The sequence below is a fragment of the Meleagris gallopavo genome, chromosome 16 (genome assembly GCF_000146605.3).
Source record: "Meleagris gallopavo isolate NT-WF06-2002-E0010 breed Aviagen turkey brand Nicholas breeding stock chromosome 16, Turkey_5.1, whole genome shotgun sequence".
NCBI lineage: Eukaryota > Metazoa > Chordata > Aves > Galliformes > Phasianidae > Meleagris > Meleagris gallopavo.
In genome coordinates this window covers 12380859-12408658 of record NC_015026.2, presented here as the reverse complement: position 1 = coordinate 12408658, position 27800 = coordinate 12380859, and the positions used below count along the sequence as shown (strand labels likewise).

At 39.6% G+C, this 27800-nt stretch overlaps 1 protein-coding gene across 1 annotated transcript; it reads right to left on the bottom strand.

The window, feature by feature from the left end:
• LMTK2 (lemur tyrosine kinase 2) lies at positions 1-25912 on the bottom strand (the record flags this gene model as incomplete). The annotated part of the gene is made up of 13 exons (XM_010719857.2): positions 1-2929; positions 3929-4174; positions 5485-5617; positions 7034-9932; positions 10183-10332; positions 11699-11820; positions 12415-12499; positions 14948-15081; positions 21272-21359; positions 22719-22837; positions 23291-23364; positions 24548-24692; positions 25565-25912. Coding segments are annotated over 13 exons (4572 nt in total), but the record flags the coding sequence as incomplete, so codon positions are not given.
• Between the last annotated feature and the right edge of the window lie 1888 nt (positions 25913-27800).

Here is a 27800-nt window from a genome sequence, read left to right as displayed (position 1 = left end):
TTTTTTAAATAAACCTCCTTAGGTGGGAAAAAAAAATCAGGTTTCATAAATAACTTCAGTAGCCAAATTGAGACAATGTCTTTGAAGAAAAGTATTGTACTAGAGAGGGAATTAAAATTTAACCAGTCTGAAAAGAGATGCATCTACTTCCAAAACTGAAACCATGCTCAAGTAGCTAGTGCAAGAAATTTCATACAGTTTTAAGAATGACTCATAACACATCACCTCATTAAAACACAATTTGTGGAATTACCAGTTCATCTTCGCTGTCTCACTGAGTGCTAGGTGGATATATTTCAATATTGCTAATAGTTGATCAGATGTTAACTATAATTTTATTTTTCCAAAAAAGACCTTTTAGATTATTGCCATCTAGCCTTCTGGATTACTGAAACTAAACCCACGGCTTAACTAAGGTGAGTCAACTTCACATATTTCTCTCCTCTTTGTATAGCTAAAAAGGACACTGCTTTGCTTAGTATCATACATATCCCAGCCCATTTTGGAAAAAGTGCTCCTTTGGCAATTTGTTAGCAATTAGTCCATTTGTACAAAGGGGTAAACTTTCAATTCCTATGTAAGATTTTCTTTAAACTCTGGTAAAGAATAAACATTGTATTTCCATCAAATCAAGGGAATTCCTGCTGGAATGCTGCACGTGTGAGAAACAGCTGAGTTTCCAGAATTTTAAGGACCAAAATGCACAACCGAATTTTAACATTTTGAAATACAAGCTTGTACTTAACTTTGGACTATATTGTAAGTCAAGCAATTCAAAATTAAGGCTGAACTCCAGGTCTGACACAGTAGTTTTTCACCTCCCAAGGCAGATAAAACCACACACCATCTGCAGACTGCTTAGAGAGTTTCATACTTAGTTTTGAATTTTCACACTCTAGAGTGTGAGAATTACTGAACCTTGATATGATACCTTAATCTAGTTGTATTGAGGAGTTTAATTTGAAACAGTGGAATTTCTAAGCAACAATATGTGCACAAAGTCAATTATCCATCTTTTAACGTATCCCAAGGAGCTCACAGCTTCTTTAAGCCCTTCACGCTGAAGCACAGTTCTTACCAGCTCTGAACAGGTGCCTCATCAAAAAATTCTCACCAACACACTGGCAATTTTAAGTAACTTGACAGAACTAAGTCGTTCCCTTTTGGTTGGTGTGGAAGCCAGTCTGGCTAAGGGCTAGATAGTGCTGGAAAGAAGCAATTAACATATTCCTTTTCATTGAAAACATACTTAAAAAAATCAAAATGCATACAGAAGTTTAAGACACCAACTTTACAGATCTGTAAATATCCAGTCTTCCTGTACTTCACAGGACAAATGTTTTCAGGTGACTGGATCTGAACACAGAGCACTACAACCACCGTTATACCAAAGCCCTGCCCAAAAAAAGCCACTAAAATACAATGTAATTTAAAGCCAGGTAAACTGTTCCTGTCAGTGTTTCCTACAGATCTGCAGCTGCATAAGGCATTCCAAGAGGCCAGGGGTTTGTTTCTCAAATTTACTCACTTTGGAATAGTAATTAAGGATTTTTTTCCAAGCAATTTAAAGAATTTAACTAAATGCACAGGAAAGCACGAGGGTTAAAGAACCACACTGTATTCCTTTCCCTACAGGCAGCTTCAGAGTAAACTTTACTATACAACATCTTTGGGTATGCATTTCAAGATGTACCATGGAGCCCTGCAGATATCTTACAGTAAGTCTGGCCTTATAAAGGGTGCAGAATTGGCTATTAACCATTAGTGTAATTCTTAATTGTCGGAACATCACTGAGAGGTAGATCTACCACAGGCCTCTGAATGGTAGCCCCAGTCTGCAGTCAGCAGAAGAGAGCTTCAAAATTCACAGAACGTACAACTGAAGGGCCAAACATGCCTGAAATCCAGTCTGTTTAAATCAGTCTTTTTTAGAAGATTCATAATTCCCAGTTTTGTACAGTCAATTTTGTTTCTTCTCTCTCCAAGGCAGAAAGTTGTAGTACCAACTGGAAGGCCCTTAAGTATGACATAGTCAGATGGAATTACAGTTCAAGCAGTCAGTAGGATCGTATTCAGGAATCGAGACATTATCTCTCATCTACAAATTCCAGAGTATATCATATACACTATTCCAGTTTCCTATAAAACATGAACACTAACAATCTATAATCATCATTTAGAAATGGTACTGAATATAAGATTTCAGCAAATCTAACACTCGGAAGTTATGTACGTTTTACAGGTACCGTGCATAGCAAAGGCTACAAAAAAGACAAATTAAACTGGGTAACTGGGCCAATTCAACTTGTCTTATATTCCTTGAAAGATTTAACATTTTGATTCTGTACATCATCAGGAAATAGAGGAAGAATAATCCATAGTGCAATCGAATAAGCAAAGTAACATGTAGTGATATCTTTTAAATAAATATGGCTCACTACTGATCAACTATCATTCATAAGTTTCAGCAACACAGCCACCTGTTGCACAGGACAGTTATACACAATTCTACAACAGGTGTATGTTCAAACAGATAATGAACTACATGGAAAAATATAAAAAGAATATTATACAATCTCATACATAAACCAGACTGTAGTGTAATTGCTTAACTTATTTCTTAAGTTATCTGAAAAATACTTCAAGTACTTGAAAACAGCGGCAGAATCATCTTTCAGTAATGAAAAGCAAAATTGCACTGATTTAAAAATACATTACAAAGTTAAATACACATTCAAATTAATGTCCTGATTTAACATTGCTTTCAGTGTTTACTTTCATTTCTTAGGGCTTCTTGATTACCTGTGTCTCTCCAGGAGATCCAGAGTTCACACAAACAAGTTTGAGACACAGAGTCTGTGCATCTTGTGTATGAAGTCCCAGAAAGTTTTTTAATTCATTTAATCTTTTTCTCCATCTTCACTGCTTCCTATTGGCAGAGGAAAGGTACAGTGAGATCCCCCAGCACAGCCATCGCTGCTTTGCGAGACTTTTCCCAGACCTTGCCATTCTGCTATCACACACTGCTAAGTACTGGCTTCTCTCTCCCTGGGGCTTTCAACTACTGTAAACATTTAGCTCACATATGCACGTACATCTGCTTAAATCACACAGTTCAATGTCACTTCTCAGGACACAAGGCAGCACAGGATTTCCAAAATCTCTTATCTCAGTAAGTTACTGAGCAGCCAACGTTATCTAATCAGTAAGCACGATACAAGAACAATACAGAACTATGTAACTGATTACATTCTTACAAACACTGATCATCAGAAAGGCTCAGCAATCACTAGTATTTTATCTTTACAGTGCAATATTTTATCTAGATTAATAATAAGCTAAACTGATTCAAGTTTGCCCTTTTTTCCCCTCTAAGTTGTCAAAAATGCACTCAAGCTTTAAAAAGCTTTTTGTTACGCACAAGAAAGCTTCTGTTAATAGATACTGCACTACTCAAGAAACCAACAAACTGGTTTGTTTGGCTCTCTGAACTATTCTACTCAGCTTTAGAAAAGATGCTGCACTTCTTGAGAGAACATCAAAAACACAGTTTCTAGAAAGCAATACATCAAAACTGTAAAACAGGCTTGGACAACTGTAGACAAATTCCTCATCCTGTGCAATAAAACGAGCTATGACAAGGCAATAACGGGAATTAAGCTGCCAAAATGCTTAAGGACAGATTTCATTTCTGTAAATATTGTACTAATTTAGGAAACAAGAAGTGTGAGCTGGTCTCGTAGATGTTCGGAGAATGTACAACCACAAGTTTGTAGCCATGTGGCTGTCATACTGAAATACAAGGTCAGACAACCTTCACAGTAATAAAATGTAAAGTATTCAAAATTTGTCATCTATACTAAAAATCTCTTTAGATAAATCTTTTAACTGGTAGCTTCAAAATAATAATTTTAAGTACATCACTTACCTCCTTGCTCTATATCTGAATCTGTAAGATGCGTAAGGGAAAAACTTGCCATGTTTGCAGGAGAAATAGAGAATCTGGAGTAAGGGGATGAATGTGACCAGTTCTGTTCGAGAGTCCGGGCAGGAGGCGGTGGAGAGAAGTACTTGGACTGAAGAGGTGGTTTAGAGCTAATAAGGTTATTAGCTGCCTTTGATATAAAGGATGGCTCTGGGGAGGAGAAGTCATCATCCCATTCAAAACCACCACCTTGGTGTAAAAAAACAGAAGAAAACGAGAAAAAGGAGCAGTTTACAGTACTGTAAAAGTCACATGATCTTAAAAGCAAGTCCCTGGAGGACTGTGTTAGCTCAAAACAAGCCTACTGTGGCTTTTCAGACAAGACCAAATCGTAAGAAACAACGTCACAGAATTACAGAGGATGCCAGTGAATTCTGGAAGCAAAATTCAAACTTAGGAGGCTTTTCTACATACCACACAAAAGCAAAATACTGACTTAAGAACACTAACTCTGTCACGTAAAACCTGACGTTCAGTGCCATATAACACTATGCTCAGCAATAAAACAGAGGTGAGGAGTAGGTAGTAGTACCTGGTGTAGGGAACCTGCTTTGGCAGGGGGTTGGACTCGATGGTCTCTGGAGGTCCCTTCCAACCCCTACGATTCTGTGATTCTATGGGCAGTGTGTCATCTTTTGCTTAGGAACTGGCTAGGCACCTGTCTACACCACTTTTCTTTCTTCTTCTACATCTCCTTGGCTTTTTAAATGTATTTTTTTCTCTCAACTCACAGGTTTCCTTGCTTTTAATCTTCCTCTCCTCCCACCCCACTGGGAGAGAGCAAGTGGCTGCATGTGCCCACCTGCCTTCCCACACATTAACCCACAGCATGTGTACACTCAGAGGATAGAGACTGGAGAGAATAAAGGTCACAAACAGCACGCTGACAGTCATAAAGACACTGCATTTGGAAGAGACGTGTGTAGCACCTCCCCAGATGCAAAACTCAGCTTCAGAACCCAGAGGTTCAAATCTCGCACTCACACCTACATTCTGACAACATCCAGCTGCTAAAGAAAATTATTTGCTTTCTTTTATTTTACTGAACGCAGCTTTGGGCAGTACAAAGAAAATCCTCACGAGGTCACACAAGCACTCTAACGAGGCCAAGAAGTGTTGATGTGCTGCAACATCCAGATCAAATGAATAAAAAAAGCCTCTTGAGCCAACCCTGCTGGGGTTCAGTCCTTGGGGGGTCACAAGGACTTCTTATCTGCAGTTTGATCTGGGGGGAGGAGGGGAGGAGAGGGGGTCACAAGGACTTCTTATCTGCAGTTTGGTTGCCTCTTGAGACACATCAACAGATAAGCAGTATTAACTCCCAAGCTTTGGTAAACAGTAACATTACTGTCCAAGCCCAGCTGAAGTATTTGCTTCAGATGTGGAGTAGAAGCCAGTAAGGTACAGTGTACTTATCAAACTGCGTATTTTAAGTGACAGTTCATTAAAACTATGCAAAGCACTCTCAACCTGTGCTGCATATAAACATTTTCAAGTACCTTCTTCATCTGTTGAGCTTTCTGAATTTGTAAATCTGTTGAAGTAACTAAAACCTGAAGATGGAGCAGGAGCGTGAGAGCCTTCACCGTTCAAGTCCGCCACACGGTTTCCCAATTCCTTAGTTGGTGTTTCCTAATGCAAACAAAACAAGTTTAACCCTTTTGTACATGCAACATATCCATGCAGTTAGATGCTAGGTTTCCAAAATTTCTCATTTTCCCTTTCAAATCTACTACTGAATAAATTGGTCTGCAAGCTCTTAGTTATAACCACGCAACAGAACTTTGAGTTGTACTTTAAGCATATACATATACTTCCATTTTCTGAACAAGTTCTATCACCTCAGTGCTAAAATGCATGCAGAAGTGATTCTCTCAACATCATTTATAGTAAAGACATTTCATCTCCAGTTGAACAGACATGGTTCCCTTATCTGCCATACACAGGCTGATACTGGTTTGAGTTTTTTTTTCCTCGTTTTAAAGCAGCCTACAGTCCTGCCTCCCAGCATTTTTTGTTGGCTTGCTTGTTCATTTTTAAACTCCTTAGTTCTAACTCAGGATGAAGAGACTAATGCAGCACAACTGGTATGTAAAGCAGCCAACGTTTTAGAAATTACTGTAAGACTTCAGAGTTCAACAACTGAGCAGTTTAATACATCTTATTTTTATCTTCCCCTCTGACAGTAGGATTATTATTCTGCAGAACACAAAGAAATAATATCACCTGTTTCCTACTGCAGATGATGACTCCTAGTATTTATACACATCACCAGGAGCATTTCCAAAGCCTGACAACTCGACTGTTCTTTTAGACTCACTGTACTGATGGAAACTGATACAACGGGATTGTATTTTAATGTTGTAGCAACTGCACGAGATTAAAATTGATAGAGCAAATGGGAAACAAATCTAACCTTGGATTGCATAAGCAGATCAGTGTTATTTTATTGAACTTGAATAACACTGTATTAATAAAAAGTAGTTCTGTCATCTAACTACTTCTCTCACCTTTTGATTATAGTTTAAGGTAAATTGTTTTAGTGTTAATTAATGCAAGATCCAGAGTTTTTACCTGTAGAATAAACACATTCAAACTTAAACCTTAAGTCCTCAGACTCAACTGACAGGTAGTCCACTTCCATAAAGCCACAGCATTCCAGGAAATAAAATTACTGACAAAATCTAGTCCATAATATGTTGCCTCACACACCCCATTTAAGCGTAGCCTTACAAGCATCAGTGATACATGACTAAAAAACAGTTTAAATCTAGTGCATACAGCCAGGGTTCAAAAAGCAGGGGAAATTTAGGACTTGGTAAGCAACCCTGTGCAAAGCAGAACTGCAATTCCAGTCAGCCATTCTACTGCCAGCATAAAACTGCACCTCGGCAGGAAAAAGTTTCTTTACACAAAGGAAAAAGAACCAGCATCTCAAACAAGATCCAAGAAAATCAACTTGTACCAGCGAGTCCACAAGTAGTATTGGCCTATTCTACCACTTCATGTTTAAAATAACCCTTTACCTCCTCATTAAAAAACAGATACCTGATCAAACAGATAGACCGTGACATCATCAAAGAACGTTACAGCCTTCTTCTCGTTTTTCCAGTGCTCAGGTTGCCTTTCATGAAGAGGTTTGGGAACTTTCAGTAAGCTTCTCAAATGTTTTCCATCATCCTTGTCAGTAAGTATCTCAGGAACTTGGTGAACAGTTTCATCCTCACTGTCAGAACTCAGGCTGTGCATGTGAAAAGTCCTCATGTCATCCTCAGAATCACTGTTTTCATCTTCCTCATCTGCATCATCACCATCTTCTAAATCAAGCATTCCAGAAACATCAAGCTTGCCAAGGTATTTCCCTTCAATATCTGGCTCTTTCAGCTTTTGTCCTTCATTATGGTAGAAGGGCTTCTCACTGTTACTGGAATCTAAAGAATTGTGTATGTTATGCACAGACTTAAAGTCTCTGTGTGAAAGAAGTTCTGAAGTGTTGGTGCCAACACAAGAGACACTTTTACGGCAAGTCTCAGAGGGCTTTATTTCATCCCCCTCATCATCTCCCATTGACATCTCCAGGGAATTCAGAGTTGCCTCAGTCCACTCCTCAGAACACCCCTGCACCCTTACATCCAGCTCTTGCATCTCTATCTTACGACTCAGTTCAGGTTTCGTATTCTGAATACTCGTATCCTGGTAGCTCCTTACACTGTGCTTTTGCGGTCTCTCTTCCAAACAGTGATCCTTCTCACTGTCATTCTCTCCTCTATTTGAAGAAGCACCACACGCAGTCTCCCTTGATAGATTTACAGTCTCTTCTGTTTTTTTATCTGGCTCAGAATCATTATCAGAGAAATAGGCAGAGTCTCTATATGAATTTTGATTTGATAATGGAGTTATTTCGAAGTTGCTGTTTACTGCATCTAAGCAAGGTGCTGCTTCTGAAACAATTATGACTGGATTAGAAGGCAGATCACTGACACTGCTGTCACTGACACTACAGTGGGCAGTATCCCCACTGGAAGCATCCTCAACAGTAACATGGGAAGTCCATTCTGGAGACTCCAGATTCTCTGTTTCATAGCCGCTGTCAGCAGGCTTATCAGGAGGCAAAAGTTTTTGAGGACTTTGAGCCTGTAAAGATTCTAAAACTTCAATTACATCTAAAGAATCCAAAGAATCAGGCGTCTCTAAGACTTGGTCTTCAGTTTCCCTAGGAGATGGGCTATCTTCCAAAAGACTGTCCTGACTTGCGCAGTCTGAAGCACCAACAGAAATTAAGGTCACCTCTTCTGGAACATCCTTACAGTTCTCAAAATTATTTGATGTTTCTTCTCTTTCCTCTAACAAATCTTCATCTTTTTTAAATATGGGAGACTTACACTGCAAGTTTCTTTCCGTACCGTCCTGATCCCATTTTTCCCTATTAAGAGCTATTTCATCAGACTCGGAAAGCATTCCCTGTTTTATCTGTATATCACTCTGGTCTGCTTCAGCAGCACTGCTGTAATATGAATTCTTTCCAATATTATTATTTTTTGCATTATTGGACAGCTCTTGAAAGAAGGTATCAGTGTTGCAGAACAAGGCTTGGTTGACTTCCACATTTGAAAGTTTCCCCTCATCCTTCAAATAAGGAAGACTTGTATCTTTATCATGCAACGTATACACTGCAGGAGGACTAGAGGATGCCTCTATCTCGCCGGTAGTCTGAGACCGAGAATTTGTATCTTTATCCACTGTTACTGGGTTGAAGTTTTCATCTTTCACAGTTCCAGAATTTTCATGTATTAAAGAAAAGACCTGCACATTTTCAGCCAATACAGGCTCAGGCTCTACAGAGCTCCTACTTGAGGTTTCTAATACACTTTTTAGAACAGCTTCTGTTTTTTGTCCGAAATCACTGCTGGTTTTATTAGACAGTATCCCTGTTAATAAGTTTTTCTCTTGAAGAAACAAGAAGTTATCAGAAAGTTCTTCTAAAGTTACTAACTCAGACTGGTTAGAGATGTTTTCACATACAGGAACTGTTTTGTTTTCAGAAGCATGACTAGAATGCTCTTTCCCACCAAAACCTGTGACATTTGTAATATCCGTGCTTGAGTTTAAAACAGTTGGTTTAAAGTCTTTAGGAATATTGTTTGTTTCAGCAAAACCAAGTACTTTTTTATTTGCTAATTCTTCTGATCTATCAATGTCATTAAATATATTTTGGAAAGGACTTTCTGGACTACTAGTGGCAGGCAAAAATTCCTCTTTGGGATCTGTATTGTAGTGGAAGAAGTCCCCATCAGTGCTAGATTCTTCAACATCAAGATCCCTGAGAACCATGAAATGAGAACTTTTTTCTTGTACAGCTTCTTGATCAACTTCTGTAGTCAGTACAACTGACTGGTTATCGAAATTCATGCTGCAGCCACTACCTTTTTCCTCTAGCTGGATATAGTAGTCATTTCCAACTGAAAGTTTGTGTGCATCAAACACAGGTAACACCCCAGGAACAGCTAGTGATGCTTCCTGACCACTTCCATCCTGTGCTCCTGGCCCTTGCTCTGAAAGGGACCTCTCAAAAACCTCCACTGGAAAGAAAATACTTGTGTATGCCATTGCCTCGTCAGGATTCACATGACCACACTCATCAAAATGATCATGTTTAGCTGCCTCCCAGATATATTCAAAGCTGAGACCCTGGCTCGTTTCAGTTACAGTAAGAACTTCCTCCATTTCGTGGCCAAGTCTATCTCCTGTGAAGTGATCTAAGATCGGAAATGCAGAATTATTTGTTTCTCTATTTGAGGTGTTTGGTTTAAGAGCGTTCCACTGCTGTTCAAAGTCAATCTCTGAGTCCCTTTGGCTTTGCATGCGAAGATAAGTTAGAAGTCTATGCACTTCTTCTGCTGTTGGTCTCTTCTCTGGAGGTAGCCAGCAGAATTGCAGAACTTCATACCTATGCAAACAAGAAACATGTTTCAACAGTTTCCATACAAAAAGCAATTTATAGTAATCAGATAATTAATGAACTAAAGAGTAAAACATATTACTGACAGGAATTTGAATCTACAGCAATTCCTCTCATTTTTCTCTAATGTTTCTTTGTCAGTAACTTGCAATAGTTTCAATATACTTCTAAGAGAAATGGGTAATACAGAAAACATCTTCACCAGCTTTAAAAATAAGTTTAAAAACTTGAAGTTTACCATCTATCAGAGTATGGCTGCTCCAGATGTGGCTTAAAAAGTTTAACCTGCTTCTCCTTTATGACATGGGTTAAGACCTCTCTGTCAGAGAAGTCTGAGTAAGGCTGAGCAGCATTCTCAAACAGCTCCCATAACGTCACACCCAGGGACCTGGAAAAGAGCAGCAGAATGAGAGTACATTCCAAGAACTATTTTAAAATTGCTATAAGAAAATAAGTACTACATAAACAATTTACAAAAACCACCAAATATCACTCTCCTATTAGCTCAACAGGAATTCCAGAATCCGTTAACTCATTTTAATCGCATTTGAAGGAATTGGCCTTAAGAGCCAAGCTCTTTGAAAGCAATGCCAATGAAGGTAACAAAGCACACGAAGTTGCAAATGACTGATCTGTGGAATAAACTCTTGCATATCTGAAAAAGTAACCTTATGGTAAGTACAACAGTAGGAAAGAAAAGCTTTAGTCAAAAATTGCAGTTACAAGTTAGATCACTAGAAAGCAAATCTGTGTCAGTTTTCTTAAATTGGTATTTTTGAAGCTGCAGAACTGGGAAGTACTGTATTTGCTCAGTGCTACATACTACATTAACCATATTTTCAGTGACTAGAGTTGATCTCAATTCTTTGGACTACCTTCACTTGCTCAAAATGCAAAGTAATGGACTGCATGTATTACCATAGAACTACTTAGTTCAGAAGAGGTCTCTGGAAGTAAACTAGTAGCAACTTATACAAAGCAGCTCTGTATAAAAAGCACTAAAATTTGTAACGTTTAAGGCCCTGGCTGCTGGTAGTTCAGATTAAGAATACAATCCAAGGAACTTTGCTTGAAGGATGCAAGAAAAAGTACTTAGATCATTTCTACACATCTTTCTGTAAACCTAGGTTTACATTAAAAATAAAACAATTTATTATTTAATTCCCTTAAATACAAATGTTTTCAAGAACTGTCAGCCTAAGCTGCAAATACCACCCCTCAAATTTCTTTGGAATACAAGGGGAACTTGATGACTTAAAAAAAATTCCTCATCAAGATTTTCTCCAGTCCCTTTACAGCTCTTTGGTAACAGAGGCAGTTAACTGCAGCCCTCAAACATTACAGCATGAAACATTTCTACCAATTAAACTCAGTTGAGTTCTAGTGGGATCAACTTCAATATGTTTTTAGATCATCTGCAGCTATTATATATTAATGCAAAAATTATTCACTATTTCCTTCCTTCACAAACTCTTGCAGACATTTATCAAACAGAACATCTTTTTATTAATGCTTTTTTTCCGCTTTTTTTTTTCTTAATCTGGTTGTTCTCACAGCGCGTTTCTAACTGCTTTCTAAAGCAAGATGAAGTTTCAGATTTGTAGAGATTATCCTACTGTACATTTGATAAAATCAACAAGCCGTGTACTTGGCCAACATTGAATTTAACTTTAAATATCATTTACTTCTTCATATAATCTTTGAAAATTTATTCCAAAATCTAACACTGAAATCATTTTAAAATTGCTACATACCATATGTTACTGTATTTATTTTGCTCTGCTGATAACAGTTTGTCTTGAAAACTCGTGACTAACTCAGGTGCAGTCCATCGGAGAGGAACAAGTTTCTTCCCATCTGTCTCAATATAATCTTCCTATATTATTGAAGGAAAAAAAACTGAAAAAACATTGAATCTCCTTCCAGAACCTGACAAACTTTTCCTTAGCCTGGTTTTATGTGATCACTGCGTGTAAAATGAGAACTGAAATAAGTCCCATTTTACCCAAGTAGCAGAGAAAGTGCTATAGAAAAAGTACTCACTGCACAATAAAACCGAACGCCAACTTCTTGTTTAGGATTTGCTACTCAAAACTTTTCAGTGCATGCTTTTTCATTTTTCACCTTCTCAGTATTTTTAAATATTTAAATCATTTTCTATAAATGTCATTGCATTTTCTTTCCTTAAAATGCTGAAGTGAATTTTTGCATAACACCTGCCATTACTATTTTAGGACTAACATATAAACACATACATTTAAACTTAACAAGCAGTTTCTATAAGTTCCACTTCTGGAAATATCATCTACTCTGTTGCACAAGACTTGCTACAGTTCTTTGCCAGCTATACTCTGAACATCCAATAATCAAAGAAAAATCTACTATCAAATCACAACCTTAAAACATTCCTGTTATGACCTTACACTTCCAAACCCTTACAAAAAATTGGTAGGTGGCGAGATTAACTTACCTTGAACCTACTGAATCCTATACCATAATCTCCTACTTTGACATTTAAATCAGATGTAAGAAAGCAATTTCGTAAGGCCAAGTCACTGCAAAAGCAAGCAAATAAATAGTGAGTCTTCAACCCAAAGTAAGACCAACGGGCTAAAAAAAGGAATGCTTTAGAGGAGACAGGCCACAGCTTGGAGTATCAGATGAAAAAAACATCTTCCAAAGGTAACCAGTTACACACACACACAGGTGCATGTTACAAGAGCAAGCAGCAGGACAGACCCAGGCCCAGTAACCAGCCACATGGGGAGATTCATTTTAAAAATTACAATTTTGAGCCAAACTAAATGTGGTGATGGTTACTTTCACATACAAAGCCTAGAATATTAGAAAGTGACTTCAAATCAATAGTAGGTTACACTGGCATGATTAAATTACTGCAGGCTAAGACTAAATTTTAAAAGCCTGATAGAACTCACACTGTCCTTTACAAATGAAGTTCAGAATGTCACCTGTGGTGGTGAAGGATCCTCCTAGAAGCCCAGACTATGTCACAAAGCATTTATATGCAACCACTGCATGCTGCTTATTCTACAATGCAGATCACTTAGGACTGTCACATACTGGAGCAATGTCAGCCCCACTTCATCCACCTGTCACTGCATGCCTGCCAGTTTCACTGTCAGAAGCAAAGGCTACCAACAACTCACACCAGGTTTAAATACCTACCAACTTACAATATGACACTAAGCAACTAGTGCTATCTTACCTTCACAGCTAAATTCCTCTAAATAACAGTCACACATTTGAACAAGAACTGTGTGTCTGACAAAGACCATCAGAAGTAGTCGTGCATTTCATAGAAGTTCCTTTAATAATCAAATCCAAGTTCCTTCGGTAAAGGAAACAAAAGGCTCCAGTTTCTGCCATAACCCAGACCACAACCACTCACAGCCAGCAGTGCTGCTGTAAGAACAAGAAGCTGCCTCAGCCCACCCTGCAAACTCAGAAATCAGTGTGCAAGTGCACCTGGAAGTGCACCAGAAGAACTCTACCACTGCTTCTGTGCGCAATGAAAGAAAAATTTCCCAAGTGCACGGTCTGCAAAGCACAAGATTTCTCTACTTAAAGGAATAAGGAATTATTTTCCTTCCAGAATCACTGCGTTTCATAGGACAGAAGCCTCTGTAAGCTTGAAGTACACCCCAAAGCTCTTCAGTTTATTTTACGCTATTTAAATAAATATCCTAAGAGAAGAGAGAAATACATCCTCAGCTGCTTGAATTTACCACTAACAACAAAATCACTGATGCTGGAGCTTTACCACTTACTCTGACAGCATCAGGATAGTGCTGCTAGAAGTAAACATTTACAATGATACTTTTGAAGATCCACAGAATAATTTATCAACCCTAAGTGTATTTAACTGAAAATATCCTGACAGAATTTAATACCTACAAAGCCACGCTGCTGCAGTACAAGAAACAGCCAGTCAGTGTAGTAGGCACAACTGGTACTACCTTCAAGTCATTTGCAATGGTCAATTAAGCAGGTTTAACAATGCTTAATTCTGTTGTTGTTTTAGGCCTCACTCTAAGAATGAAGTTTAATAGTTTCCCCTGAACAGCACAATGTGCACCGACAAACTCTACACAAGTCCTTAATTTGCTTATAGAGATGATACAAGTTGTATTTCTACCACCAGGAACTGACTGACCCAACAACCACCACCACCAGGAAACAATGCTGTGACACTAATGGTCCCACCAGGTAAGCCACATCTGGGGAGCAACTACTCCAAAACTTGAGTCACTCCAAGTCTAGAGTGGATGTGTTCCAGTTCCTTCGTGTGTTTTTAATCATGAACTCTGGCATAATTCAGAGCAGTTAGATTCACAAACAAATTTTTTTCAGACCTCTTACAACTACTGCCATTCTTCCACAGTAACTGCATCTTTAGCTACAAGTAAAGAAATTCTGGATTTATCCCCTCAGTCACTGAAATGAATATTCTCTCTCCTTATGGTCTCTACCAATTCCGACTAGCTCCATTTCTGAAGATTAAGAGGCTGCATGAACAGTGATTTAGTGAGAGATAACCTGCTTCAGATTTTTTCATTTTATCTCAGCTTCTCCCTTACTATATCAAGAAAGCAGTGACTTTCATGTTTAGTATCAAAGCTAATATGCTACCAAAAGTTCTACATTGCTGTAAGCCATCAAAGTACAGTCAGACTTATCAAAATTCTAATTACACCCTCCCTTCCCAACAAAACTTATTTAACTTGTCTAAGAATTAATCAAGCAGCTATGTCTTCTGCACTGGCTTTGCAGAAAGCTGTGCTCTATGGGCTGCAGAGCCCAAAGGCAGGTGGAGCTGTACAACCACACCAATCAGCATCGCCGTCAGCATCACTCCTTCATGACTTACAGTACACAAATATGGACAAAACACAGTTTTGAACACATGCTTATTTCAATGAAAATATCCACATGAATTCTGAAGTATATCCTAAGTAAAAAAGTAATTTATTTGGAAAACATACCTATGCACAAAATTATGTTTATGCATTACAGCAAGTCCAGCAGCAATCTCACATGCCATTCTCTGTAGCAGCATGATTTGTGAATCTCCTCTAATGTGGTCCTGCTCATTGCAGATATAAGTTTTCAGGTCACCCTGTAAAAGACGTTGAAAATATGATCAGTGCTGTGTGTTGAGTGAATCTCAAAAGTATTTAATGAAAAGCCATCTAACAACAAAGCTTTATCAGTCAACAAGGCTAGCACTAGATGTAAACAGATCTGTGCTTAATAAAGAATCTCAAGTTTCCCATCACCATCAGGATACTTAGAGAAGTTATCCAAGGCAGATGGTACATCCTTTTAAGGGTTTTTAAATCACATCATTTAGTAATTAACAGCTAGATTATACTACCACAAAAAAAAACATAACTATCAAACATAATTATCAAAATAATACCTTCCAGTAAAAATATGAGGAGCTTCTGTTTTTGAACAGGGTAAGTCAAAATTGTAAGCGCTCCCATTCAGCAAAGCTGACTGGAATACACAAGGGGATGGGAGGGAGAGGCAACAGTTTCAGCCATTGCTGGCTCATCAGAGCTCCAGGGATAAAAGAGCACAGTAATACAGCCCACTCCCATCAAGCAAATGGCTTCAGAAGGCATTTCTGTTTTAGAGTAAAATGAATTGTATGAAAGCTGCACAATACATTCCATCAACTTATTTCACTGGTGTAACATATTGATTGGGCTTTAACTGCACAGGTCACCAGTGCCTCAGCCTGGACTTGGAGAATGAAAGGAGGTCTTGAGGTTGTACAGACAAGGCAGCAGTCTATGCACTGGCTAAGATGTGCTTCTTTACAGAAGACAAGAGCAAAAATCACTACACTTAAGTACATAAACACATACAAGCACACATCTGCCCTTCTACCTTGCTTGAGCAGAGCTCAGAACTCCCAGACGAGCAGCGTCCAGAACAGATCCCCATCACAGCACAGCAAACACAACACACCCAATGCCAGCCCTAGGTGGCAGCACGCTGCTGAGGAAAGGCAAAATATCTGTTGGGAAACTGTCCTCACTATTAAAACAGCAACTGACTGCTTACAGGCTGTCCCAGTTGAATAAGTTCCTGGGATGCCTTGAGGTGCACAAAGGAATTCCTTTTTAATTTTTAAATGCATTAGTAACAGCGGTGCTGCGTGGCATCCCTTCTTTAGTAAATAATTATGTAGACACACATTCTTGTAGGAAATGCAGCTTGCATTAAATCTAGCATCTCAAATCATATCCGTTGTTTTCCCCATCCTATTTATAGCAACATTCAAGGGTAAAATATAGAACTGCTTTTTGGTATTGGTTGAAGACAATACTTATGCCAAACCTGGGGGATACTGATGAACACCTTCAAGTGCTGGACTGCCACCCGGATGGAGCTGCACAGGCTGGAAGAAGGGCTCCTGCACCTCCTGGTCTGCAATGCTGCTTTGAGCAGGAGGCTGAACTGGGGAGCTCCTGAGGTTCCCTTCCAGCCTGAATTATCCTACACCTCCCTGCCTACCAGCAGACAGCAGCAATGCAACGACGACATTCATATGATATGAGCCACAAAACAGCCCTTCATTGGACAGAGCTTTTTAATGCAGTAAACTTCAAAGTTTATACATTTGAGTAAATACTGCTATGCAAAATTCCCTGCTCAGATACCTAAATCACACTTCAGGAAGGCTCCTCTTGCTCTGCCACTGCCTCCTCTCTTTTCTCTTGGGAATCAATAAAGAACTAGATTATACTTTTCCTTCCAACCCCTCTCAGTTCTAGCCAGGATCAGTTCAGCCTTCTTTGTAAAGAAGCCCACAACATACTGAGACGTATTCCCACCACCACCCCAACCACCAGAAGCCAGGGACATTATTTATCTGCAGTATTCTTCCATAGCTTTCTGGGTTGTGCAAGTCCCCATTTGGTCCACAAGGACACCCAAACAGCTGATGTGACTCTTCAAACCAGCAGGTACTGACATTAAGAGCTTGAGAAGTGTAAAGAAGTTGCCAAACTATGCCCACACAACACTCCCTACCAAGCTGGAAAGCTACCTGCCAAGCCACAAAACACCACGTAATTAAGAGAATGAAAATATTACTTCTGCCTCTCTACTCCAACACTGCTCCATTGTATACGCACCTGTAATGACTGCTGTTAAAACACTGGAAGTGGTGTACAGTATACATCCTTTACATCCTTAGAAAGTTGGTAAAGTATATGTAAGTTTAAGAAATATTAAGCAGTTCTCAGAACAAGGAGCCTTTGGACCCAACAGACATGATTTCTGATGCTGCCACAATCTATCAACCCTCTATTTTTCTCTTACGATTATTAAACAGATTTGTTGAACTCTGGCTAAGTTTTCATTGCAAAGGTTTGGGTTTTTTTTATTATTTGAGAACAACGCTTTCAAGTGGCAGTAATCAGAAAGGCCAAACAAAAGAAAGAAAACTACTGCAGGCAGGCAGCTCCCAGTAACAGCATCCCTGAGGCAAGCTACAGGGCATTCCGGGCAAATCCTGCACGCTGCTGATCTCATCTGCTCAGGGAATTGTAAAATGTTTCTTCAAGAACCATTTGATAGGCAAATCAGCCTCAGCATATACGTGCTGCTTCCACATTTGAATAACTTTCCCTTACTCATAAATTATGTCCATTCATTAGAGGAGCTGCTGTGCTGACAAAATGCTGGCCATGCATGACCAAGTAATATATTAAAGTTAATAAGCCAGCTACCACTATTTTTAACCTGGCACCATTCTCCAGCCTTTAATAGCTGGCTGGTAAGACAGCACTAACACACTAAGCAATCTAATGCAGGATCTTTGAAGAACTTGTTATTTCTTCTGATAATTATCAATTAACAAAATTAAACAACTGTAATACAGATGAAGAAATATTAAGACTTAAGCCTTTCAACCATGTATGCACAGCTGCCTGCTTGCTTCTTGCTCAGCTCTTTAAAACAAGGGATGCAGAGCAGCTTGGATTACAGCACAGAACATGCTAAAAGCCAGCAAATACAGCTACTCAGGACAACCAGGCTGTCCTGAGGAACAGAAATACCTTGAGTAGCTTTTGTGGCCAAGAAAACAAGTAACTGAGCTCAGGTGACATTCAGTGCTGCTACCATGGCAGTCAGCTCTATCTGCACTGCAGTTTCCAGTGCTTCTGATCATCACCTTTTGGTGTCAAAGAACCTGGGAGCTGCTAAATTCAACATGAGCAGGTAGAGGCCCCATAAAGGCTACAGATCCAAACAGGAGAAGTTGCAAAAAAGGAGAGATTGTGATATCCAATGATTTTGAAGAAGCATGAAGAAATCACCCTATAGACACAGTTCTGAACAGCGGACACTTCTCATTACTCAGCATACCAACTTGCAAAGAAAAATCTGCATGGCTGGAAGACCCTCAAAGAGCCTGACATCTGAAGAGAATTTCCTATACGATCCAGCCAACATATTCACTACCTTTATACTAAGCCATCTCAATCGTATCAAGTACCATAGATCAAAGCAGTTTTTTGGTGGTTCTATATGTAGATACAGCACCAGTAACACAAGCTAAAGAGCTTTAGCACAGCATTACACTGCAACCAGAAAAACAGCACATTTGCCATCCTTACTATTTGAACAGCACGCAGCCACCAGACACACTGGAACCTTCAGCCAACCTCAACAGCCTCCTCTCCTACAGCCTTCCAACTGAACAGCTTCATACTGGCACATTTTGGAAGCACCTCCATACTCACTGGACTGCCCAATTTCAGGAAAAAAAAAAAAGCTACAGAAAATCCTCTCACCTCTAGTAAGATCACTTACTAGAACCCGGAAAAATCCAAGTAACTGCCATCCCAATCACAACAATAAAAGCAGCTTTTAAAGTATTAGCCCACTGAAAATAAAAATAAATTATCATCAAACAACTGTCTACTAAGGCAAACTACCTAGCCATACCTTCTTTAATTCCAAACTGTGCTGTCTGCCTTCCTGCACACCCCTCCCTCCATCCCATCCCTCGTCTCCCATCCCTCCAGTACTGCTCCCTCCCACAGGGGCCCAAAGACCACAGCAGAAGTCAGCGATACAGAGATAACTGAGCCAACACTGCACTCACCTCAATCTCTGCATGCGGCTGTTTTAAGTGTCTGGCCTGCCTAGCCCTGTGTACTTGTGCACACAGTGAACAAAGCACGATCATCTCCAGCAGAAACTCAGTCCTGCTAAGTAGGAACGCTTCAGGTGAGCCAGGTTTCAGTATGGAAGTCACATACAACAGACTACAACACAGAGTACTCTGAGAAACAAGTTTTGGTTCTCTTTGAATAGAGTAAGCAAGACATCTATTCTCCATTTCACTGACATTATCTAGCTACACACAAATGTACAGAGCTACTGTTCTGGTGTCAGGCTTACTGCCCCCAGTTGAAGTGAAAATCTATTTTATCTCCTTAAGTCAAATCCTTTCCAGATTACTCTGCAGGATCATGACAATTTTTGGCACTAATCATCAGGCAAACCAAGATTTTTTAAAATATATTCTTAAAGCAGGGCAATCTTCACAAGTTACTCCAAATTCAAAATCAGATTAAATCATGTAAATATTTAGAATCATAGCAGTAGTTAAATCTGATTAAGTATTTAGATGTGTGTCTACTAACGAACCTTATATTCTTTTTCAAAGGTCCTTTTAAAAGAAACTACAGCTCGAGTGCCAACTTCAAATCAGTACAAAGTGTTCCATTCCTGCACACTGAAAAAAACAAACACTATCTGCTTCTCCTTCAGCACATACTTTTGAGACCAAAAACCTAACAATGCACCCTGATCAATCATTCCAATTCTTTCTCCCATAGGAAAAAAAGAATGATTTTATCAGCATTTCTGTCTCATTGCTTCACCCAGCTAATAAAATACCATTATTTAAGGCCACAGATTGATGTTTTTACAAGAAAACTCAATGTTCGAGCCCACACTGATTTAAAATGCCCGAGGCACCCAGTGCACCTAGAACCCTATTTGTGTGCCTCAACTGAAAGAGAAACTCTGTAGTGGCAAAGCAGGTGAAGAAGGACCACGTTGAATTTTATAAATACAAACCCTTTTCTTGTCAAGGACTTTGTAACACAGTCACTTCTGAGACCATTTCTGTCTTAACATTTTTCAACTTGGTTTTCAATATTTAGACTACAAACGTTAAAAGCAGCTATTGAGCCTATTTTCAGACAGCCACCTGCAGTTCTGAGGGGTTTGGCTGTTTTGTTTTTCATATGTGCTGTGCTACAATAAAGCAATTCAAGTCTCTGCAGAGCAGGGTTCCACCGCCATATCCAAATGTTAGTTTGTGAAGCTTCTGTGAACAGCAGGCACAGCCCTCAGTTCCTACACACACGGCATCCCCTTCGTCACAAAGCTCGTGCAAATTCCAGCACGTGCCCAGGAACGCCGTGACTGAGCAAAGATGTTTGTGCAACTACCCCTCCCATCTTCAGTGGCCTTTGCAGCAGCAAGAGCAGCACAGAAAGCAATGAGACCACCCCTGGGTGTGCTCTTAGCATCTCTAAGGTGTCCAGGAAGCAGTGCGAGGTAGATCTCAATGTTGGGAAGGAAGGGAAAGAAAAGAACAAGAAAGTAGGAATGTGAATTAAAAGAACACAGTAGCAGAAAGGATCAGTAAGAGCACAGGATGATATTGAAAACTCCAACTACTGGAGTACGTTCATTACAGATTCTGAAAATCAAACCAACACACAATTTTAGTTGCACGGCACAAGTAAAATTTGGGCACTCTGGAGGGGGAAAAGGCAGGAGGAAGGAAATCCTTCCAGTTTCTTCAATTAATATTTGCTTAGGAATCATTCTTATGGCATGTTAAAGTTTCACAGACAGCAAACAAAATTTAGTATGTAAGTTTAGGATGCGACTGAGCATGTGCATGACGCTGGACTGCAATAAAAAGTGTTGTTCTATGACCTCCTTTCACCTCCAAGCTCCCTGTTACATGACATAGGTAGGTACAAGAGACTAATAAAGCCATCAGCAAAGAAAAGATAGATCAGCAAGTTTCTTCCTAAGAACATTCCACAAGAACCCATTATTTATACGATAAATAAAAAGAAATTTAAAAAACTGCACTTCTGCCATCTGCTCCTGAAGCAAAAAAGTGTTTCTGAAATACTGGTTATTTGAAAAAAATTTCCTAAAGGAAAAATAAGAATACTTTCGTGACTAAATACATGAAATAACATTTACACTAACAGAAAAACAACAGCAGCCTTCTGTACAAGTGCACTTACCAAGTCACAGAACTCAAAAACTAGGAGATAAGGAATGGCTTCCACACACTGCCCAATACACTGGAGAACATTTGGATGCTGGAGAATGCTGGAGTGAAAACACAGTTGAAGTCAGAAAGACTACAGTATTCATTATTTTCAGTATAACATAAACTGAAACCTCAACTGCAAGTTTCAATACATAACTGGGGGCAGCATGAACAGAAGGTGCAAGTATCCAAAGGCAGATTCTCTTTGCACCTTTATATCTACTCTGTACTGTGGCAGCATATCATTGAAAGCAGCTGAAATTTGCAGGATAGCAAAACCACAAAACCAACACTGCCACAAAAAAAGTCACACCTGTCCTCTCACCCCCATCATTCCCTCATACCAAAACCAAATGTTCGTGCATGCATTGATTCATGAACTATGCTTTAGGAACTGATCTGGCTAAAAGCTAAACCTTTGTTAGCCAGGATAGTTCCCAGACAGATCAGTTTCTTCCTCTAACTTTCATAAAAAGCACTTGTGCCAATGCAGCAGAAGGCATGAGATTTCATCTTCTGACAGCTGCCAACAATTTAAGCCTAAATGCAAACTAACGAGGACAAGAGAAAGAACTGACAGAAGAAAGCTCTCCATGACCACTCATTTGTAGCACATTTAGGCAACATAAGCCACACCTTAAGGAATGCATGATACTCCTCTCTCTATTCCATCCATCCATAGAGCTCTCTGGAGGACTCTTGTCATTCCCAGAACGTAAGAAGAAAAATTACCATCCCTTTAGCATGCACCGAACTCCTCTCTAATAGGTAAAGACTCAATTTCAGGAAGCAAATCATACAGAAATCTTCCAACCATAACACACAAGGAAGAGACCACCAAGCAACGCTGTTTTGTTAGCATTTTCTTTCCGACTGGCCATTTCTGAGCTGTGGAGTACTACTGGACAGAAGTTAATGCCATTCTAAATGCTTTATTTCTGCACAAGCCCCACTGCAAGCTTTTGGAGCAGAATGAGTTTTAGCACTATGCTGTATTTAATTTTTTTGAATATGGAAACTTCAAAAATGTTACATATACATAGTAACACAACACACATTGCCAGTTCTACCTCTCACAGGAAATCCAAGCACAAGACTTAAAGCTCAATTCTTAGAAGCAAATCAGGGTTGGTTTGCAACACCAGGATTTTTCTGAACAGCTGCAGCAGAATATCTGATAAACTAAATCAAGTGTTTTCCAGTCATGAACAAATAACTACCAAGCATTTGAGCAAAGAGCTTATTATCTAAGCAAACTCAAATCTTGCTCATTTTGGATCAGTGGTATTTCACACCTTAGAAACAAGAAATTAATTTATAAGAAAGGGCAAGCAGAGAAATAAAACTTAAAAACCTGTGTAACTCATAAGCAGTGGTATGAAGTGCTTGCGGTGACCAAGTTACAGAATATTACTTACTAGTACGGTTCTCCACTTCTTAAAAACTGTTCTTGCTCCTTGAGACCCGCACTTGCTTTTAACTCCTTCACTATCACTCGTGCCACACTACTGCCTGTGTAGATTTCTCCAAGCAGAACCTGAAAAATTATAATCACTGTGACTTGATCAGAGATCAAAAAAAATGAGTTTCTCTACAAAAAGAAACAAGAGCTAAAAAACATATTGCAACAAAGATTTTCTGGCTTGTCAATGCACGTAGATGTCCATACTTCATAAATCCTGACAACTCATTACCCATCCATTTTCAGAAAACACCTCTTCTTGCGAAGAGCTTTTATTTACTTAAGACTTTTTGCTGGAAAGCGTTGGTAGTAACAGAATGCATGAATTCAATTCCATGGAAGTGAAATCTGTAGATACTAAATGGCTTTGTAAGAAACTACAGGTAAATTAAAGCAGTATTAATCACAGCTAAAAAGTATGTGCAAGTAAACCTCAGCTTCTGATGCTATTATTTTGAAGGAAATACACTAGTCTAGTTAGTTTGGACTATAATTCTAACTGCAGTACAATATTAGAAGACTTCTCACCTTTCCAAACCAGCCATTTCCAATTTCCTGGATGTAGTTTAGACTCTGACGTGCAACTTGAGACTTTGATCCATCTGTCATACACAACAGAAGAAATGTTAGACACACCAAACCACTCAGATTGCCAGTTATCCAACAGAGGAGGAAACAATACAAGCTCCTACAATATTTATTCCCAATAGCACACATTCAGGCTAAGCAACAAAACAGACACAGGCAAGAGTGAATGTAAAGTTGTGACAATAGTGCTGGGGAGAAACTTCTCAGCTTCTAAACCACTTGTACTACAGAACACCCACTGCCACCACAGACAATCCTTACCACACATACACCTTTTTAACACGTTCAGCAAGAAAGCTGAATTGCAATCCCAATATCATACACTATAGTTGGACAAAGCGAATAACCCACACAGAAAAGTTCCCTATGGAAACAGAATAAAAACTAAAACACTCACTGCTTCTACATTTGAACAGTTAAGTTAGGGTTACCATTTTAAGAGAATGGGTTAGATTGCTTTATTCTTCAGCCCAGCTGCCCTACTTACAGCTACCATCTGGAAGGAGGACACTTTCTGACTAAAAATAATTTACATAACGAACAGAGACAGAGGACAAAACAAGACAAAAAATCCTGGCAGAGGATGGACAGCAACAATGGCAGACTGTACTATAGAAGAGATTCAGCAGTATTTATCTCTCTGCTAATTAGCTAGAAATACTAATAAAGAGACTTGGTTTCTTTTTCCTTTTTTTAAACAGAAATTGTCTTAAGGAATACATTCCCAAAATTCTTTCACATAAGCAAAATAAAATGTCATTTTACCAATACTGCATCTACAGCATGAGAAGCTCAGTGACACTACGAAACTGACGCAGCCCACACAGTAGCACTGCTGTCAAGTAAGAGATTTACTCTTGCTTCCATTTAAGGCTAGTGGATAAATCCAACGACAACTCAGCCATGAACAGAACTGCTACAGAGCAGAAGTCAGTAACATCCCAGAGCAACTTAAACCCCTGATGTGATACGTAAAGCAAGGAGTCTAAGCAGATTCCACACTCGTTCTGTTCAGCCACCCTATAAAGCATCCAGTCTAAGGTAAAACAGAGATTTCATCCTATACCCCAGATAAATTTATTTAGTTCACATCTGTAACAGTCAAACTTGTACAACAAGAAGTCAAGCACAATCAGCTACACAATGTTAGAGAATAAATTCCCTACTTCTCTTTTCTCATTGTAAAGTTTATCTTACCTGCACGAGATGGAAACCGGGATGGAGTTGGTAAAGCAATATTGGGAACTGAAAGAGTAAAAACTTCTGCTGGAGACTGAACAGACGGAGTATCTTCTGCTGGGGGTGTGAAATCTATTTCATCATCAAAGTTATCTTCAAATTCCTGAAATAAAAATCTCGGTAATTAAGCTAATATTTGGCTTGAAATTAGCATTGTATGTCTTCTGGTTTCCTATCTGAATCCACAGACCAGACTACAACAAAGTAACCAGCTGCAGGTAAAAACAAACTGGGACCCAATACAAAGGGCTTCATTTTTAAGGGCAATAACCTGATAAGGTGAGAAGAAACCTAAAAACCTGAAAAACTGTAAATCACCAATGTTTAAAGGAATTGCACTGCATCTGAACACACAATGCCCAAGGAGGCTCACATCATTACTAAGTGACAAGCTTTTTTTTTTATTATTTCTTTTTCTTACTTTCAATTTATTACTGACTTAAAGACAACATTTGATGCTTACATTTCTTTATCAAAAATAACTTAGGTTTCTCAGGGCCTTTCCTATTCACTTTTTCATGTATACACTTCTAAGATATATTTCTAGAAAAAGAGCCACACAAATTTATGAACGCCAATAACTGATGTCCCAGAAGAAACTGCTCCCTGCTAATAAATTCAGTATGTTTGCTACACTGGATATGCACCTTCAATATTACCTGAGAGGAATATCTTAAATCCTATCACCAGACTAAAAGCAAATTAAAAGAAAAAACAAACCCAAAAAGTTTCTTTACAGTAAAACTGCCTCAAGACTACACTTTCACTATTGATCCTAATAGATAGCAGTGATATTGACAAGGCCAAGATGCTGACTGCAGCACAGCCTGAGTGCTTATACAGTCACAGCACCATCCCCAGTGTGCAGACAGACAGCTGCTGGACATTCAGAAGAAAACACGTACAGTGAGGCAGAAATGCCAGAACACAGCTGCCAATATCACATGCATGTACATTTCTAACTTGAAGCCTTACCTTGAAATCGATCTCTGGGTCTTTGCAGCAGGAGACACAGTTTGCAAGCAGTACCACCAGTACCACCAGAGCACAGACAGACAGAATGGCAAAAGATGAGGAAACTTCAGCTGCCGCTCCTTGTCCTAGAAACAATACAGAAACACAATTAGGGTCAGAAGGTGCTGCTCCCAAATACCTTACCGGCCCACCATGAGTTTCAACACTAACTCTGTGGAAACGATTAACGTAAAAGCAAAGGGAAGAGGCCAACCCCTCTTGTGCACAGCTGCACACACAGCTCGGGCTGCCTGTCCCGCACACAGAGGGACCTCCCACACCCCCAGCACACCCCAGGGAGGTGATGAACAGCAGCAGCCCCAGACATCAGGACTCCATCTGATAAACTCATAGAGGTGACTACACACGGATGGGAGAGATCCGGTCCTCTGGGGTTGGTTCCAGTGAGCTACAGATCCTGCCCTAAGGAAAAAAGGTAAGCAGAAGGAATCCTCATGTGGGCTGTGTATGGACAGACAAAGCACTACTATAAGGCACTACTGGATCTTTCAGTGAATGCATGCCAACCACAAATTGCTTTCACAAAAGCAAAATGAATCCAAACAATTCCACTCTCCATTTCTATTTCTCACCATTCTTTAGGTGATTTGTCTCCACCTCAAATTAAGATGTACTCTTGAACATTTTGGTTATCGAGCCTGAGTCCATGTTTAACACAAGTTACACTCTTTGCCAGAACACGACCATCTCTTTACATGTCCTGGAATAAAATGCACTTCCTAACCTTACAGAACGTCTGCAGCCCCCAAGAAAAGGTGAACAGCAGTCAACTGGAAAAAGTAATAAAGTAAAAAAAAAAACCAACACAAAGATCACCTTTGAATAAGATGGTTCATTAAGATGGAAGGCATTCAAGCTTCCAAGAATGCAGCAAAAACATTCATTAACAACACTTAAAAAAACGCTTTAATGTAAGGAAAATGCTAATTATCATGGGCAAGTTCCTGCAACACTTACAGAATAGCATTTCATGACTCACACAACTCAGTGCTACTTACCAAGAGTTACAGAACCCATCTCTATTTGGATAAGCTTTGAAGGCACTGTTATAGTCATTAAGAAGTGGTATTTTTTAATTTGCACTTTTTAAAAAGATGACTGTAAAATTAAATATGAAATGATGACAACCTATAATTGAAGTAATTTATTTTTTTATAAGTGAAGCTATTTTAATGTCTTGCATAAATACATATTCAATGATGGGAGTCACTGGTGAAGCACAGGCAGCTTCAGAACAATCTGCAGTCAAACCTGGTACGTGTGCAAGTAGATGAACACACCGAAAAAGCAGCAATGATAAATGATGCTGGCATCCTCAGGATCAAGCATAGACATGAGAACACACCTCAGTACCAACCAGCACTTTTCAAGGGGGGAGAAAAAGGCTTTCATACAAAGCACCTCTCAAAGCAATGTGCACAGCTCAGGATTCTGAATACTTTCAGTCGACTTTCTTCATAGGACAGCAGACTTATCTGCCAAACATGGCAACTAAGCCAATGAGCTCTTTCTTGCCTGCTTGAATTCATCCTTTGCCCGCAGTCCTGTTCTCTGTTCCGCAGCAAACCCCCAGCCCCCGCCCCCTCCCAGGCACAGCATGTCAGGACACAGCAGTGCCAGCCCACAGGAGCAGGACAGGACCAGCAGCACTGCCTGCCCACAGCTGGGACAGCAGCCCTGCCCCTCCTCCCTCACCAGTGATCAAAAGTCACTGAGCACCAGCCTGGCCTCTCCCAAATTTGCTTCAGTGGGATTCATCAATTAAAGTCTCACATCTTCACAAAATTGGGCTTTAAATAAAAAAGTGACAGCCCCACACTGCACATTTCTAAGCTTGGGGGACAAACAAGTGTACACGACAAACATTACAGAGCACACTGACAAAAGACACTCACTGCCAGGAGAAAGGCAGAGCACACCACACATGAAGCATCATTAGGGCACAGCCAACTTCAAGGCAGCATCTGACTTTCAGCTTTCAGCACAGCAGTTGCTATGCGACAGCAGTCCCACTGCAGAAGGCAGAGGCTCTCCTCTCAGGAGCAGCCATGGCAATGGCAGCTCTCACTAATCACTGCAGCTATTCCCAGCACCAACCCAGATGACAGCACTCACTGACACCGACTCTTCAACACCCCCAAACTACAGCGGGAGCCACGATGTTACTTTCTGACTC